The sequence below is a fragment of the Lepidochelys olivacea genome (genome assembly GCF_965140295.1).
Source record: "Lepidochelys olivacea isolate rLepOli2 genome assembly, chromosome: 6".
NCBI classification, from domain to species: domain Eukaryota; kingdom Metazoa; phylum Chordata; order Testudines; family Cheloniidae; genus Lepidochelys; species Lepidochelys olivacea.
In genome coordinates, this window is record NC_140416.1 from 24,960,904 (window position 1) to 24,979,244 (window position 18,341).

Consider the following 18,341-nt stretch of genomic DNA (forward strand, 5'->3'; position numbering starts at 1 on the left):
GCCCCCGCCTGGGGAGCAGCCCCGCTGCCCCAGCCCGCCCGGGAGACTCCGCCGAGCCCCTGGATACCGTCCAGACTCCTACCGTGCGGGCGGCTGCTCAGGCCCCAGGCCGCGGCTGGCTGGCTGTTGCTGCCGCCGGGTGCGGGCGCGGCGGGATGAGAGGGCGGGTGGCGCTGGGCACTGACTCCAGCCGCTGCCGGTGCCGCTACTCGGGGGGTCTCGCCGCCTCCTCTTCCATGGGGCGGCCAAACTGGTCAGCAAGGGCACGTGACCGGAACTAGCCAAACTCCCGCGACGCGCAGAGGGAGACCGGGTCACGTGACGGGGGAGACTGGTGTCGCCATGACACCTCCCGGTCACATGACAGGTTCTCCCCGCCACCATCACAATCCTGCATCACGTGATGGTTTCTCCCTTCCCCCTCCCGTCGCCATGACAGTGCGCGGGAGGGGGTGGTGACCAGGTACCAACAACGCGGCTGCCACCGTCCGATCCCTCCCATCCCGGTCACCCGGCCCCGAAGAGCGAGGAGTCCGGCTCCGTCCCTTTCGTTCCGCCTGTTCGGTCCTGTCTGTTCCGCTCCGGGGTACCGCGGCGCTGAGGGGGGGCGGGGACTTCCCTAGGCAACCGCCCGAGGGGGGAGGGGTGAAAAGAGCGTAACCGTCACGTGACGGGGGGGGAGAAGTTGTGTGCGCGTGACGCACTTTTTTGCGGGCGCGCGCGCGCGCGAGCTGACGTGTTTCAGGTAGGCTGGGGAAGGATCGCGTGCCGTGGGGGCGGGGCCGGAGAAAGCAGCTGACGGGGCTGGCCAGGTTGGAGTTCGGTGGGTGAGTGTCCGCGCGGGGAGCTGGGCCAGGGTCTGGGCAGCAGCAGCAGCAGCGCTGGGGCCCAAGCATCGTGCAGTGGGTGGGTCCCATCCGTTTCCTGCCTCCCCCTGGCCCGGTGCCGCGGTGTGACTGGCGCCCAGCTCCTCTGCCTAGGCAGTGCTGGCTCTCGCAGGGGCTGTCGTGCTCCCCGCCTGCCTCCCCTGGCTGCCACAGCGAGCACTGCGCCGCCAGCAACCCCCAGAGGGCGAGAGCCACCCTCTGCAAACTGACAGGTTTCAGAGTAGCAGCCGTGTTAGTCTGTCTTCGCAAAAAGAAAAGGAGGACTTGTGGCACCTTAGAGACTAACCAATTTATTTGAGCATGAGCTTTCGTGAGCTACAGTAAAGTGATCATCAAGTTGGGCCATTTCCAGCACAAATCCAGGTTTTTTGGAGGGGGGTGAGGGAGTGAGAGAACCTGGATTTGTGCTGGAAATGGCCCACCTTGATTATCATACACATTGTGAAGAGAGTGGTCACTTTGGATGGGCTATTACCAGCAGGAGAGTGAGTTTGTGTGTGTGTGGGGGGGGGGGCGGAGGGTGAGAAAACCTGGATTTGTGCTGGAAATGGCCCAACTTGATGATCACTTTACATAAGCTATTACCAGCAGGACAGTGGGGTGGGAGGAGGTATTGTTTCATGGTCTCTGTGTGTATATAATGTCTGCTGCAGTTTCCACGGTATGCATCCGATGAAGTGGGCTGTAGCTCATGAAAGCTCATGCTCAAATAAATTGGTTAGTCTCTAAGGTGCCACAAGTACTCCTTTCCCTCTGCAAACTGGGAGCCTGCACGTTGAAATAACTTCTCGGTTTCGTGTCCTGGCGGCTCCGTGTTGTCATCGCTAGTATGAGTGGCAGCCGGGAGAGTCTCCCCAACCAGGTCCTGGCCCTGTTGCCCAAAGTGTTTGCAATCTGAGCTTAAAAGTGAACGTACACGTGGGTGAAACGTACGCGCGGGGAAGAAGATGACCCCGATGGACCTGAGTCTGCAGGCAGACAGCGCTAGTGGCACTGCTGCTCCTTGGGAAAGCCAGGGGCTGACTCTGGTATTTAGCTTCCTGTGGCAGCAATGAAGGAACATGTCAGTTTCAGGCTACAGCTTGAGGAAACTGTGGGTGGTAGACATGAGTACTGGAGGGAGGAGGGAAGAGGATCTACAAAAAAAGTTGGGGAGCTCCCCACCCATTCCTCAGAAGAGCCTGAAGGAGGGGAGGAATGGCAAAGCCCCTTCCAACAGTTGTCAAAAGGCTGTGGCAGAGGGGAGAAAAAGATCCTTTTCTAGGCTTGGGTGGTGTGATTTGTACAAGGGTACACTCCCTGAACCGTATTTGGGGAAGTGTGGATTCAATCTGCTACTGTATGTACTAGAGTGGGATTAGAGTATTTTGTTTATTAGGCCAAATCTCCCCTAAAACGTGTGAACAGCAACAAATATCTTAGTCTGTAGCCACTAGAGATGCTCCCGTCCATATCCTGGAACGGACTTAAGAATTCCAGAAGTCCCAGTGTTACTTTGTTGTCAGCAAATATCTTTGAAATTCGCTGTCAAAGTATGTGTCTTATCCTTCTAGTGACTGGTCCTCAGTAAATAAGTCTGCTGCTACTGCCAGTTAAGTGGTAGAAGTCTGTGCTGTGGAGCTAAAAATGCATGCCTCCCGACCATAATGATATGTAGAGTGGTCAGTATAAAAAAAATATCGTATATTGTTTTTTGTTTTGATAAAGCTTGTGAGGAAACTGCCAATTTTGTATTCAGTGCAAGGTTTGGATGATGTGCAGGAAATAATGCATGGGGCCCCACCCTGATGGTGAAGATAAAAATATTGAATAGCTATCCCATTCAGTGCATGAATGATGGGTCCTGTGAAAACTGTTGTATGTCGTTAGGGTGTATCATAGTGCATGTGCACAAGGAGGCTGAATTAAGGTTGAATGGACTACCTTGGTTTTGGTATTTTTTAACTTTTGAGTGCTTGATATTGTAACATTCATATTTTAACAACATATTTTACATGTAATATCAATTTTAAGTGTGTCAATGCAGTGATTTACACTGGTTTAACCAGATTGATTTTCAAAATTGATTTTTAGCTAAATCAATGCAGTTTGAGTCTATGGGCTGGGCTTACATTGCACAGGAGACTGTAAACCCATCAGATATTTACCTTTAGGAATACTCAAATTGTAGCTCATCCAACAGACTAACATTTCCAGTGTAAGTTCATAGACAGAACAAACAAGGGCCCTGCCCTTGTAGTCGGATCCATGTGGGAGGATCCTTATGCTTGTATGGGTCCAGTTGCAGGATCAAGCCTGCAGCCTGTTAGATCCCCCCCTTTTTTTTATCTTTATGAGCAGTCTTAAGTCTTTGTCCCCATTAAAAAGGGTTTCCCTGAATAGCTATACCAGCTAATCCTCCTTGTGTAGGCAAAGTTTATACCAGCAAAATATTTCTTTTGTCAGTATGACTTATACCAGTTCTCTGAACAAAATAAACTGTATATACTGTATATAATAAACTGCTATACTCGTGTTTGCTATCAGGCTATATTAGGTTAGGGGTGTTTCCCCTCTCCCCCTCCATCCCATTTTCCTAAGTGACATAGCTATGTGAGGAAACTTTTAACTTTAGATTAGTTCTTAAAGAACAAAGGTGGGGCTAGAAAGCAAATTGTAACAGCTCAAGAAAGGGATTATATTCTTAAATTTAACTTCTGCAGGTACAGCTAGAAGCTGAAGTAAATAATGCACCAATGATTGAGTATTGCCAGGCTTTCTTAACTCAATGACATCTGTGCCAATGATACCAGAATCTTACAGCCATGTATTGGCAGAACTTGAGTGTTTGGATCCATTGCTTTCTGCACTCAGGTTGGATTCTAGCCGTCTGAAGGTAAGTTTGGTTCTTGCTTGTTGCATTTTTTGCTTTGTTGCTTCTTGTTTTTCAGACACAGAAGTCAATATTTTTGTCATGCTACTGCTTGGTGAATGACTGCATAAAATTGCTTTGATTTGTATAGCTCTAGAAGCTATTATGCAATTTGCAGATTATGACTTGGTGTTTGCTACTTAAAGCTTGGGTCCAGTTTTATTACTGTCAGCTGCATGGTCGAGAACAGTGGCTTCTTGGAAGAACAGTTAAGAGCAGTGTAGAGCAAACAAAGATGGATCTTCTTTTGTCTGTAATGAAATAAATAGAAAAATCTTGCATGTATCTTTAAAAATGTTGCTTGCCCATTCTTAAAGTCAGAGTAATTTGCTGTTTAATTCTGTTTTTGAAGCAAATTACAAATATAAGGTACTTTGAGAATAGATTAGTCAGTTCCAGGAAAAATGCAATATTTACCCCCAAAGCCTCTAAGTGCATAGTCACTTAATTTGAATTAAAACATTTGTATTATGATTTAAGGTTTATTTTTTGGTCAGCCCATGAAATCGGATGATTGGTTAAACTTTAAGTGGATGATACCTTATTCCGATGTACAACTTCATAGCAAACTGTTCTACGCTTTGATCTGTGCTTATTGGGTATGATGGCAGATCCATCAAAAGAAAATAAGTTTTGCCCTTGTTTAAAAAATATCGTCTAACAAGGTTTAAAGTGCTCAAACAGCTTATGAAAAAACCTGAATTTGTCTTTTTCTGTGTCCTTTATCACTAAATATATTTGCAGGAAAACAGTCTTCAAGAGTTTGTTTGCTTTTGCTGCATTGGTTTCACTTCTCTGACAACCTAGCCTTGCTGTTGCATACCTTGAGGGGGGAAGGGAGGGGGAGATGAGCAGCAGGCATAGAATAGGTTCATTGTCAAAGCTTTTGTTTTTAACAAATAAAGGACAAATGAGATGCCATTATCAGGGAGTTTACGTTTAAGTAGCTACATTGTCCTGTGTCATAATTTTTTCAGTGCACATGTATAGCTGTGTCTCGGAAATGGCTGGCTCTGGGCAGTTCAGGAGGGGGATTAAACCTGATTCAAAAAGATGGTTGGAAACAGAGGCTGTTCCTCACTCATAAGGTAAGGTTAGAATTGTGCAAAAATCTCAAGAAGGGCAATATTTCAATTGCAGAAGTGGGGAAATGGTATATTCATATTAAAGTCCCAGGAATGTACAGCCTGTTGAATTATCCAAATAAGCTGAATTTTTTCACTACTTGTGTTTGAAGAGAGAGGTGATTGTTTGCAAAAATAGCGCTTTGCAAAGTGTGGGGGTTTGAAGGAAGAGTAGCCTGAAAGGGTGCATAGTCTACTCAGTTGTTCTCCAGACTCATAGCTTTCCTTTTTTAAACACGTCTCTCTCTCTCTCTCTCTCTTATGTTCAAAAGAAAATCTTCAAATCTTATGTGAAGTCAGCATAACCAGTTTGGAGATATCTACCTAAATTTGCAGTGAACCTGAAACAATAACTCTAGCTGTGAATTGCCTCAGTCATTTCAATGGGTGTTAACTCAAACGCCAATGATGATTCTCTATATATTAACACTGTTAGCTATTACTAAGGCTGCGAGTTTGTCACGGAAGTCACAGATTCTGTGACCTCTGTGACTTCTGCAGTGGCTGGTGTGGCTGGCTCCGGGGCTGCCTGATCAGCTCAGGCAGCCCCTGGACCAGTTGCACCAGCCCCTGCTGGGGCAGTCTCAGGCCACTGCCCCCGCAACAGGAGGATTTTGGATGGCGAGCTTAGGGCTGGGGCTAGAGGTGCGGGAGGGGCAGCGCTTACCTTGCGGGGGCTCCCCAGAAATGGTAACATGTCCCTCCCTCTCAGCTCCTAGCTCTACTTGCTGCCTTCGCCCGCAGGCACTGCCCCTGCAGCTCCCATTGGCTGCTGTTCCTGGCCAATGGGAGCTGCAGAGCTGGCAGCGCGCAGAGCTAGGAACTTAGGGAGGGACATGTCGCTGCATCCCAGAAGCTGGGTAGGGAGCCTGCCAGCACCAGTGGGGGTCCCGGGCCCGCCAGCACTCGCGGCACCCCCCGGACCACTCCCCCAGCATGTGCAATTGCGTCGCTCCCTTGACCGCTCCCCCCTGTAGCACCCATGGCACTCTCAATATTTAGACAGGGGTATAGTACAAGTCATGAACAGGTCACGGGCAGTGAATTTTTGTTTACTGCCCCTGACCTATCCATGACTTTTACTAAAAATACCCGTGACTAAAACATAGCCTTAGCTATTACCGTGCTCAACACACGTAAGACTGGAATAGATCTTCAGAATATACTTCCTTTCTTGTGTTCCCCAAAGTTGGTGGCATATGTAAAGGACTAACTTGGGCTGGAGGAGGTGTTGAAGATATATAAATTAGGATTTTTAAAGGATTGTTGGCTTTTAACAACACGTGGCAGGATTGGAGGCAGAGAATGATGGATTTAATTTTCCTTTGCAGAGGAAGGGGGATCAGCTTTCAAAAAGCTGAGACTGTGTTTTGCAATCTCTGCATTATTAGTATATCAAATGGTCTGTTTCATTTTTCACTGTTTTGGGGGGGATGATGGATGAATAAAGGTTTTGTTTATTTACAAGTCTTGATTTCTAAAAAAGTACAGAATTAAAACTGCTTTGATGCTGGTGATGGGATCAGTAAAGGTCCTTGTCAACCAAATGATTTGGAGGCACCTCTATTACAAAAATTTCTGTTGTGTTGGTCTTCTTGTAAATGTATCTCCTTTCACTTGTCCAAGTGCTAACACCGTGCTTGCCTTGAGACAGACATGATTGGCAGCATTTTTTTAGATATGATTATGCCTTTATTGGTATCCTTGTGTATTTGTGTATGCCAGGATTTCCCCCTTATTTGGTTACTTTTCAAAACTTTACCTTTAAACTTGAGTTGTGTACAATTATTTAAAAATATAACCACAGATTTCCAGTTGGCTCAAGGGCCACATGAAAGATCCCCTTTGTTACTTGAAGCACAGAGTGAAGAGGATGCTGTCTAATACAAATGGTATACTTAACTTCCATGTGCAGGAGACTGTCTTTTTCACTGGGCCAAAATAGGCTGTCAGTTGGACTCAGTTACACTGACGATTGGTAATTCGTTATGAAGCCTTTTGCGTTGAGTTCATCAGTTTAGAATCCAATACAGATCAGTCGTGATCAGATATCTTTACAGTCTAACAATAGTTGGTGAATTGAAACCACAAACTCATTTTGGTTCCTTGTGCATTGCTGTTTGTATTCTGAAAACAACCCTCGTCACTGGCAGAATTGAATGGGTTTGGAAACTGAACCCTTGTCACTCATGGAGCTGGTTCCTTTAGTCCAGATTTTAAGACGTTGCGTAGACTGTGTCAGATGAAATAATTTTCACTGCTACTACCTATGTTCCTCTTCAATGGATAAACATAAGGCTTCAGTCTCCAGGACTGTCAGTTGGACGTTTTTCACAACCAGTAAGTTCCACTGAAAAAAAAAAAAGTGAAGAGAAGGCAAAGGATCCAAGAGCACTCAAAGCAGCTATGAAGACTGACTTTCATCTCTTGTTGTAGTTCTCAGATAGAGGATAAGAACTGTCTATAACCAAACGTAGTAATGAGAACTAACTTTACTACTGCACTTGGAACTATATTCACTTCATCACTTGACTGGTCTTTCTTGCATCAGGAAGGTGCCATTTCCCGGGTTGCCTGTTGTTTACATGATGAAGATTATGTTGCTGTTGCCACCAGGTGAGAAATTCGATTTAATTAATTTTTCCCTTCCTGCCCCAAGGCTATAAAGCATCTTCTCTGCTGGAGTGTATTCCACAGTAGCCATGTTGGTCAATTTCCCTGTTAGCTAAGGCCTGAGACATTTCAGTGGCACGGTGAAAGTGTGTTTGCTGACCTGATAAAGTGAAATGGGTAGCTAAAACATTTATACGTTGAAATTCCAGTTAGTTACATTTATTTTGTTCACAACAGACACCTTTATTGGCAGTTTCAGAACAGAGGCCCAGGTTTGAGTGAGCAACCCTCCAAGTCAGGGCTGATGTACGTTGGTAGGTTGGTGTGTGGAAGCTTGTATCTTTGGATAAATGTAGCACTTTATTTTTCAGAATGGTCAACCTCGTAATTTTCATATGTACAGCATTCAAACACAGCATTATTATATCAAAATGTATTCTTTGCTTGCCTCTTTCTGCAAGCAGCACTTCTTTACTACTAGTATAAATGATAGTCACTTTCAAAAGATCAGTTCTCCTAAAAATGTTAATCTCCTAACTGTTACAGTCAAGGCCTTGTAGTTGTCTGGGAACTCAATCAGGAGCGTCGTGGAAAGCCAGAGCGGATTTATGTTTCCACTGAGCACAAAGGCAAAAAAGTCACATCTCTTTGTTGGGATACAGCCGCACTTCGAGTTTTTGTAGGAGATCATGTGGGAAAAGTGTCTGCTATCAAGATTAATACATCCAAACAAGGGAAGGTAAAATGTTACCCATTTTCTTTACAATGAGAGGAGATTCCAACAGACAGACACACAGATTCAATGTGTCCATGTTTGTTAGTAAAATCAGGGTGGGGGAAAGAATTCACTAGCAAATTAAGTTCTGCTCGTTTTAGTGACTAGACAGGAGTGATGAACTAGATACTGGTATAAATGTTTGCTTCAATTCTTGACTGTATATGTAGCTAATCCAGCAAGTGGCCATATAATGTAAATATTCTAAAATACATTAGCATTCAATTTGGAGGTACGATTTACCACTTTTAACAGACATTGAGTTCAGGGTGGATTTTTTGCACAGTGATGCAACTCCTTTTTAGAAGTCTGAGGTTAAATCCATAATTTCTGTCTTGGCGATTACGTCAGATAGTCTTAAGTAATCAAAAGATGGATGCACCACTTATTATGGTACTTCTGCTTAATTGTAGAATGAGTCCGTCACTGTACAGGATGATATTAAGTAATTGTCTACACTTACAGCGGCATATAGAATACAGGCACAGCACGCCCAGCTAGCACAGGTATAAATAGCAGTGTAGACATGTCTTAGGTGAGTAGAATAGAGTGCCCTCCATTGCTAAACACATGAGTATATATTCTCCGTAGCTCTCTACATGTTCAAGCATTGCCTCCTATGTCTACACTGCTGTTTTTAACAGTGTAGTGTCAGAGTCCATTCCCTGCCACGGGGAAAGACTCTGCAATGGAGAAAGGCTCTGGTATGGGGGAGGCAGCAGGGAAACTCCTCCCCCCCCGCCCGAGACTTTCCTTGCTGTCGCCCCGCCAGAACTTCTTATTGTCATGTCTTGCTACACACTTCAGTGACAAGTGTGCACGCAGCCTTATTTCACTGCAGCATGTAGTTACATGCATAGTGCCTGTAGACAAGGCAAAAAACAGTTTGTCACAGTCCTGGCTAAGCTTCTCCCACTGGATGCTTGGCAGACAGCTGTTTGTACCCACATGCTGGATCCATGTGCTGCTAAGCTCCTCTGGATAGGCTTCTGGTTTCTCGGGCACACTTCCCAGGCATAAACTCTCTGATGACACTTACGGGGAATGGGACCTTGTGATTGAGCAGTCTTGGTTTCCAGGATCAGTGCTAACCCCCCAAACCCTCCAGTCTCCCCATTAGCTTAAGCACACCTTCCCCAGAGCTTCATTCTCATGTACGTTCTGGTTCATAGTTTAATCCATTTGGGACATGTGAAGTTAAAGGAGGTAACGCACAAGGACTTTCTAAACTAGTCATGCTTTATTCAGAAATCACAATAGATAAACAGATATAGGCAAAATTAAATACCTTTATGCAATTCCCTCCCCGAGTGCCCATGCTGAGAGGTGTTTGGATTTTGGTTAGTGTATTCAGGGTCCCAGGACCTTCCTCTCCTTCCTTCCTCCTGATCCATCTAGCCACCTTGTTCTGTGCACTGAGAGAGTTACTCGGAGCACACTGTGTCCATTTATAACTTTCCAGTTCCTCTGCCATGTTACTCTCCTAGTCAGCCTCAAAGCTTCCCTCAGGTGATCAAGATCCACCGTCAGGTGTGCTGTTGCTTGGTTACTGCCTGTCTGAAGTCCAGACTGAAAACACTAGTTTCTTGCAACACAGTCTCCCCATATGGGTAACTGTTATGGCCAAGGTACACCTGTTAAAATGTTAATGACTCTTGATGTTCCTATCATAGCTGTCTAGTTAGGGTCTGTGCCATGTATAATACAATCCCTATTATCAAATGGCTGATTCAGTATACACTGAGACTTTCCATGGTATAGCAATTTCATAATATGAACCAGAATTCATAAGTTTTACATAAGGAAAGTCCCAAATCATGTCACAGCTCCACAGTTAAACATGTTACCAGAACAATTGCAAAAAAGAGAAAAAGTGGAACTGAAATTTGTAGTAAAGTGGAAGTTCGGGTTTTGAGGTTCGTATCATGGCAGATCTGAACAATACATTTAGCATTAAATCTGCAAAGAACTTTTAGAAAACTGGCCTCTATCTTTTTTGCTTTTTTATAATTTGGGCTTCAGATTTGTCAGGGCATTTTATATTAAAAAATCATGGAGCAGTTGCTAAGCCTGTGATTTTTACTAATTTTATTATGACTGCTCTGTGATTCTTGATAAAATGTGCCCTGACAAATGAGGGGGCACCGACCAGCTGCAGCAACACCCTTTGCTCTGACACCACAACCCTAATCCTAGCCTGGGAACGGAGGGGGCTTCAGAGCAAGCCCAACCTGCACTCACCTCGAGCACAGGGAGCAGTAGAGCCTGCATCCTGTGGGGCTGGTCCCAACTCCCCACTCTGGGCATTGCAACCAGGCATGCAGGATTGCAGCACTGCTCAGATTTGGCCCAGCTGCCTCTTCGTTGTGATAGAGGGGCAGGCCAAACCTGAGTGGTGCTGCAGTCCCATACACCTGGTTGCAACACACACAGCGGGGAGCTGGTCCCAGGCCTGCAGGACAGGAGCTGATGGTGTGAGGTGAGTGAGTCATGGATGAAAAAAGTTACGGATAAGTGGGAAGATCATGCTATTGTGACTCTTCTTTCCTGCCATGACAAATCTATAACCTTATTTATAATGTATAAAATATAGACTGTAAGAAGGCCTGAAAGCCTTTGTATTAAAGAAAAAAATCTGCTTGTTTTATTTTAGAAATATCAAGTAAGTCAACTCTATTCTTCCCTGGTTTTCCCTGGGTAAAATGTCTCCGGAATATATAATGTGTGCACTAAACCCTCAGTTGAAGGGATTGGACTGTTGAAACTCTGACGTACTTTCTCCACAGTGTTAATTGGCCATTGAAGCTAAATAATACCGAAAGCTTTAATAGTCAGGCTATGGAACAATTAGAGAATTGTAACGAACTTTTCACTTGTGCGCCTCCTGGTTCAGCTGCATCAGTGTCCTCACGAGTGAGAGCCCAGGTGTGTGCTACTTGTTGTATGGCCCACAGTCAATGCAAGTCATCTATGTGAGAATTATTTAGTAAATGGTATTTAGACAACATGCCGCAGAGTAACGATGAAACTTGCTGGCATTTGTAGGTCGATTAAATGTGAAGCTAAGTTACCTTAGTAAATAGGTGTATTCCCATAGGGAATACACCTAAGGGAGACTATTACAGGCTTAAAAGAAAATGTGCATTACATGGGTAATGACACATTTATGTAGAAAGAGAACTTACTAAAAAAAAAGTCAAAGAGGACTATGATGTACAACAATGAATATAGTACAAGTATACATTGATGGGGAGAAAAATTACAAGACACTATAAACAAGGCCCCCATCTTGCAAGCACGTATGTGAATAACTGTATGTGTGTGGATCAGAGGTTGGCAAACTGTGGTCCGCGGGACCATCCTGCCTGGCCCCTTAGCTCCCAGCCGGAGAGGTTAGTCCCCGGCCCCTCCCCTGCTGTCCCCACTCCCCCACAGTCTCATCGTGCTGTGTCGCCAACGCTCTGGCTCGCCGCTCCTGCTGGGCAGCGTGGGCGGTGTGGCTGGCTCCAGCATGGTAAGGGGGCGGAGGGTCCCGGGAGGCAGACAGGGAGCAGGGGGCGGTTGGATGGGGGTGGAGGTTCGGGGGGGCAGTCAGGGAACGGGAGGGGGGAGCTGGATAGGGCGTGGGAGTCCCAGGGGGCCTGTCAGCGGGCAGGGGTGTGGATAGGGGTCTGGGCAGTCAAGGGACAAGGAGCAGGTGGGGCAGTCAGGAGACAGGGAACAGGGGGGTTGGATGGGGCGGTTAGGGGACGGGGAACAGGGCGGGTTGCATAGGCGTGGGAGTCCCAGGGAGCCTGTTAGGGGTCGGGGGTGTGGATAGGGGTCGGGCCAGTCATGGGACAAGGAGAGGGCTGGGTTGGATAGGGGGTGGAGTCCCAGGGGGGACAGTTCGGGGCGGGGGTCCCGGGAGGGGGCGGTCAGGGGACAAGGAGCGGGGCGGTTGGATGGGTTGGGGATTCTGAGGGGGGTAATCAGAGGGCGGGAAGCAGGAGGGGGAAGATAGGGGGCGGGGCCAGGCTGTTCGGGGGGGCACTACCTTCCCTACCCAGCCCTTCATATAGTTTTGCAACCCCGATGTGGCCCTCGGGCCAAAAAGTTTGTGGATAGTCCATTGAAATCTGTAGGGCTATTCACTCACATAAACATTCTCAAATCCAGGATCTTATTTGTAGGGGGAAAGTAATGGTGTACGTTATTGGACACAGGACAGAGTTAAATTAATGTGAACAACCACAAACAGTTTGAAGTTTGCCGTTTTCTGACCTTTGAGTGCAGCAGTTTGCAATTTTTTCTTAATGTCGTTTTTATAGAATATTATCAATATTGACCTAAACCCAGTATATGTTGTTTTTTGTTTGTTCCTTTAGGCAGCTGCTGCTTTTGTGATGTTTCCAGTTCAGATTATAACCACTGTTGACTCCCGTGTAGTTCAGCTTGATTATTTGGATGGAAGACTGCTTATTTCTTCACTTACTCGCTCCTACTTGTGTGATACTGAGAGGTAAGTTATACACTAACTGCAAAAGTATCAAAACATCTCTTAAATCTGGAAACTGATTCAAATGGATCAGCTGAAAGATCATTCTTTAGCATTTACATTTATTATTTGTAAATTTCATCACTCAACATTGTTACCATTTAGCTGGTCATACATACTCATCATTGAAGAAACTTTCTGACATATTGTAGACCAGATATTACCCCTTAGCAGTATTATCTTAACAGTATTAACTTACTTCTTGGTTTTGCTTCTGATTTTAGGGGTTGGGTTTCATGGTTTTAAAATGAATGATAACTTTAATTTACAGCTCTTCAGAACAGTATTTAGTGTCTACACTGCACATGCAGTTTAATGGACACAGTTAAACTTTGAGTTAAGCAGAGACAGCAAAGAAGATACCGGCCCTGCTGTGTAGACCCTAGTAAGATAGACCCAATTGGCTAGGCAAATAGCATAGAAATTACTTTGATTGCTAAATCAAAATAAGTAGTAAAAATTAAGGCAGAAAGTATGCAATGTCTTCGTAAAGTACAAATTTAAAAATAATGGAAAACTGACTTGTATCAAGCAAACAGGTTTCGTTTTGGTTAAACTGCAACTATCTCATCACTCTATACTTTGAATTATAATGGTGAGATTTTTTGGTTTAACTTACTGGTCATCAGGAAGTTTAGACTTGAAATTAGATGAAGGTTTCTAACCAACAGAGGAGTGAAGTTCTGGAACAGCCTTCCAAGGGAAGCAGTGGGAGGCAAAAGACCTATCTGGCTTCAAGACTAAGCTTGATAAGTTTATGGAAGGGATGATGTGATGGGATAGCCTAATTTTGGCAATTCATTGATCTTCAACTATTAGCGGTAGATATGCCCAATGGCCTGTGGATGGGATGTTAGATGCGGTGGGATCTGAGTTACTACAGAGAATTCTTTCCTGGGTGGCTGGCTGGTGAGTCTTGCCCACATGCTCAGGGTTTAGCTGATAGCCATATTTGGGGTCAGGAAGGAATTTTCCTCCAGGGCAGACTGGCAGAGGCCTGGGGGTTTTTCGCCTTCCTGTGCAGTGTGGGGCACGGGTCACTTGCTGGAGGATTCTCTGCACCTCCAAGTCTTTAAACCACAATTTGAGGACTTCAATAGCTCTGACGTAGGTTAGAGGTTTGTTATAGGAGTGGGTGGGTGAGATTCTGTTGCTTGCGCTGTGCAGGAGGTTAGACTAAATGATCATAATGGTCCCTTCTGACCTTAAAGTCTATGATTCTATTCAATAAACTTTACCATATCAAATACAAACTAAAATATTTTGGAAGCTTACGGTTATGAATGTTCCTTTGGTGGTTACAGTCCTCCAAGAAAATGTTAAAACAGAGCCTGTTTTTCTTTATTGTCTAAATATATATTTTCCCCCACTAGAGAAAAATTCTGGAAAATTGGTAACAAAGAAAGAGATGGAGAATACGGCGCCTGTTTTTTCCCAGTTGGAAAGAGTTGTGGGAGCCAGCAGCCATTAATATATTGTGCACGTCCTGGGTCAAGGATGTGGGAGGCGAACTTTGAAGGGGAGGTGCTAAGTACCCATCAATTCAAACAGCTGCTCTCATCTCCTCCTCTCCCCGTTATTACTCTAAGGTAGTGGTATTGATGGTGGTTAGTGATAAATTGGGTTATGCTTTCATCCCGTGACTCTTTCTGTGAAAGCTACTCTCTGAAAGTCACAAAATACAGTAATAAAAAGTCAAGTCATGAACAAACACTTCCACTTGTCATGCAGCCTAAAGTTTTCATTTTGCAGCTCTCAGAAATATTTGTTCAGCTGTTCTTTATAGCATCCACTTGCCCACACGCTTGCATCCAAAAGTTTTCTTCTAAAAGGAAAAAAAAAATCTTCTAATGACAAAAGATCATGCTTAAGTAGTGACTAATGCAATGGTTGCCATTTCAATTAGAAGTGGTCAGTTTTTATTACATATCTTCAAGTTGGCAGGAGCTCTGTGCATGAGTGCTTTAAGAACTGATTTCTTTGTTTTGTAGTCAATTCTGGCTTCCAATTAAATGTAGCTGTAGCAAGTTACCGTCATATTTGATTAGAGAAGTGAATTCATACTTTGACTCTTGGGTTATATTTTCCATAGCAGAGATGCAGTTTAAAGTAATAAATCTACAGTGTTGCCTTTGGATGCTCTAAAATTATTATTACTAAACATAGAGCTGTTAATGCACTTCTGTTTGGTAACATGTTTGACTCTTTTTGGAATGGCTTAGGTTGGGGTAAGGGTCATAGCTTTATCAGAAATACTTCCAGTGTACTTTATGCCTATGGAAAATATAACTACATAATTATTTCATAGAATAATTAATTTTTTTCTATATTCGTATTTTTAAATGTTTTTGGTGGGAAAAACTTTTAAACAAACTGATCTCTGACCTTTACTGTAAATTATCTTAAGAGTTAAGGCAACCAGAGGTCTTGGACTCTTGTAAATTTCTATTTCCTGTTCTGAAGTATCAGTCCTTTTGTAAAAAGAAAAGAAGTACTTGTGGCTCCTTAGAGACTAACCAATTTATTTGAGCATAAGCTTTTGTGAGCTACAGCTCACTTCATCGGATGCATACTGTGGAAAGTACAGATGATCTTTTTATACACACAAACCATGAAAAAATGGGTGTTTACCATTACAAAAGGTTTTCTCTCCCCCCACCCCACTCTCCTGCTGGTAATAGCTTATGTAAAGTGATCACTCTCCTTACAAAGTCCTTTTGTAGTTTATGATGACCTCTTCCTTCCATATTCATGGCTATTTAAAATGCCAGTGAAAAACAATTCTGTTAGTTAAAAGATTTAAGCTAATCCATCCACCCTGTATTAATTTTAGAGGTAAATTGTAATATAGTCAGATTGTGACTTTAATAAATATTGAAATTCCTAAGTATTCCACTTTAGTAATAGTAGGTATTTTGCCAATAAACTTTGTTCATAAGTGACAGAAAAAACTAAAGCCTCAATCTTACAAACATACCCATATGTTTAATTTCATACGTATCACTTTAGTGGGACTAAATACATGCTTAAAGTTTAAGCATGTGTGTAAATGTTTACAGGACTGAGGGTTTAAATATTTTGCTAACGTGTGTTTTGTAATTAAAATGAATAATTGTCAATTGCCATTTAGATATTATATATTCTATAGGTTGGATCCTCAGTATAATACTTCTGCCTGCTCTCTCCAGTCTTTGTCTTTCCCAAAACTGTTATATTTGACGTAAGTATTTACCAGCACTCTGCTTTAACAACAATATTGTCTTTGTGTTAGCTTTCATCTCATCTGTTCAAATTAATATCCTGCCAAGCTCATGAGCAGTAGTTTTGATTTGTTTATCCTCTTCTTCCCATGCTCCAAATCCTCTTAACCCATTTCCCCCCAACCCTGTTGTCTAGTGAATTCTTTTCAAAATCCTAATTACTTTAAGTTTCCAGGTCTTGTCAACAAAATATAAATTTGTACTAACTTTTAACATTTCCACTAAACGCATTTTTTTACGGGTTCACAGTTTCATGTAAATCTGCAAACCTTCTCCAAAAGTCAGTTTTTTTTAAATCTACAAAATAATCTTCCTACCTGAATTCCCTGTATGCAGGTTTGGTAAAAGACTATAGAAAACAGATGTGTTAGGTCAGGAGGCTGTGTCTTAAATCTTGTTTTAGAGATCTAGAGATCTTGTTCTCTAAATAAAAAAATAATAGATTAATTAAATATACTATTAAATGGCGTACTCTGGCAAGAGAATTTCCTTCTGAAATGAGTACGTTAAAACTTCTTGAAACAGTGCTTAATATTTTTTTCTTTGCTTACAGCGAGCATTGTGTTATGACGTGGACAGAAAGAGGCATTTATGTCTTCATTCCTCAGAACGTTCAAGTTTTACTTTGGAGTGAAGTAAAAGGTGAACTTTAAGAAACTTATGTTTTTGCTGCATTGTTCATTACATTTTGACTTTCTAAAGTCCTGTACTTACAGTTCAGTAAACCAATTTCCATTTCCACAAAAGGGTAAAATAACATTCATTAATAACTTTCTAGTTTAATAGTCAGCAATTTATATGACAAATTTTTGAATATTAAAAAAAAACCAAACCCTTTGAAAACTAATCTTTACAAATTACTTATTTGGATGCTTGTGCAATAAAAGTAATAGGGGACAGTGTATTGAATCTCAGAAATAAAATGACCAAATGTGATTCAATGAAACATCATAAATATTATGGTTTTCTTTCCTTGCTTCTCCTTACTCTGTTTTATTATCTTTCAAAGAATATCTGATGTGGATCTGACTCTAACAGATTAGGAGACTTTTGTATAGTGTTCTTCTAAATTGTATTTACATTCTTCAGTTTAGACAACTGCCGAGTTACACAGAAGGACTAAGAAATGTCAAACACATATGTGCTTACTATATTGGTTCTAGAACTGTTCTAAGAGTATTTAACTGCACTCTTGATATTAACAGTTCAAAATGCCAGTGTTATGGAGCATTTGCACATTAAGTGTTTCTTGTACATCAAATTAATTAAATCCTTAACAAGCAACTAATTAATTTCAAATAATGGGACCTGTCATTGTGCTATGTAGTCTCTGCGTTTTGGTTTGTTTTCTTTTCCAAAGAAAAAATGTGCATAACTTGTAATTAAATACTTCCAAGTAACTTGGTAAAGATCAAAGGACTCTTAGATTTTAATTGTATGCAATGATAATTATATATTAATGTACTGTCATCTAATTTTATCCCATATTCTGTTGGTCTATTTCAGGAATGGAAATTTGTTGTAATCATTAGTAGGCAGATGGAAAAGTACAAACTGTTTCCAATGTGTTTGTGTCCGTGTCAGTCCCAAGAAATTAAAAATGTAAGGTGGCTGAAGAAATGTCTTTTATTGGACTAACTTCTGTTGGTGAGAGAGGCAAGCTTTCGAGCTTACACAGAGCTCTTCTTCAGGTCTGGGGAACTTACTCAGAGTGTCACGCTAAATCTGTTCTACGTTGTATTGGTCCAGTACAGAATTTGGTCCAATAAAAGATATTGCCTCACCCATCTTGTCTCTAAATTGTTTCCAAGTTTACCCAGAAATGGAAAGGAATACTGATAAGTACATTCATCCCTAAGACTTCTCTACTCGTCTGTTTTATATAGATATCCAGGATATAGCAGTGTACAGAAATGAGTTGTTCTGTCTGCATACGAATGGAAAAGTCTCGCACTTCTCTCTTCTGCTAGTGGAGCGGTGTGTAGAACGTCTGCTAAGAAGAGGTTTCTGGAGTCTTGCTGCCAGAGTCTGCTGTCTTTTCCAGAACTCTATTATTTCCTGCAGAGTAAGTTAGGACCTCTTCCCACCTCTTTCATACATCTATTCATTTAGTACATCTATCTTTTGTCCTAAACCAAATCCTATAAAACTCTGCACTTCGGATTTTGGAGCTTTTTATCGTGTTGAAATGTTATTGTAGAACTAATCAGCAATGATTCCTTTATTAGAAAACT

General features: G+C 42.8%; 2 protein-coding genes across 11 annotated transcripts in view; one reads left to right on the forward strand and one right to left on the reverse strand.

The window, feature by feature from the left end:
• Positions 1 to 276, reverse strand: part of GTF2H1 (general transcription factor IIH subunit 1) — a 36,275-nt gene extending 35,999 nt beyond the window's left edge. The window contains exon 1 of the mRNA XM_084632271.1: positions 83 to 276. The gene's annotated coding sequence lies outside the window, so the exon portion shown is untranslated. The remainder of the gene's footprint in view (positions 1 to 82) is intronic.
• Positions 277 to 385: 109 nt separating this feature from the next.
• The window catches only part of HPS5 (HPS5 biogenesis of lysosomal organelles complex 2 subunit 2), a 42,996-nt gene continuing 25,040 nt past the window's right edge, over positions 386 to 18,341 (forward strand). Inside the window, exons 1-11 of one of the 10 annotated variants that reach the window (XM_084632266.1) lie at positions 404 to 463; positions 2,441 to 2,548; positions 3,590 to 3,762; positions 4,776 to 4,886; positions 7,474 to 7,538; positions 8,082 to 8,274; positions 12,678 to 12,811; positions 14,221 to 14,436; positions 15,996 to 16,067; positions 16,661 to 16,749; positions 17,994 to 18,172. In XM_084632266.1, coding sequence (XP_084488392.1) covers positions 3,655 to 3,762; positions 4,776 to 4,886; positions 7,474 to 7,538; positions 8,082 to 8,274; positions 12,678 to 12,811; positions 14,221 to 14,436; positions 15,996 to 16,067; positions 16,661 to 16,749; positions 17,994 to 18,172 — 1,167 coding nt within the window. In that variant the 5' untranslated portion in view covers positions 404 to 463; positions 2,441 to 2,548; positions 3,590 to 3,654. The other 9 variants (XM_084632261.1, XM_084632264.1, XM_084632267.1 and 6 more) reach the window with 9 other exon arrangements.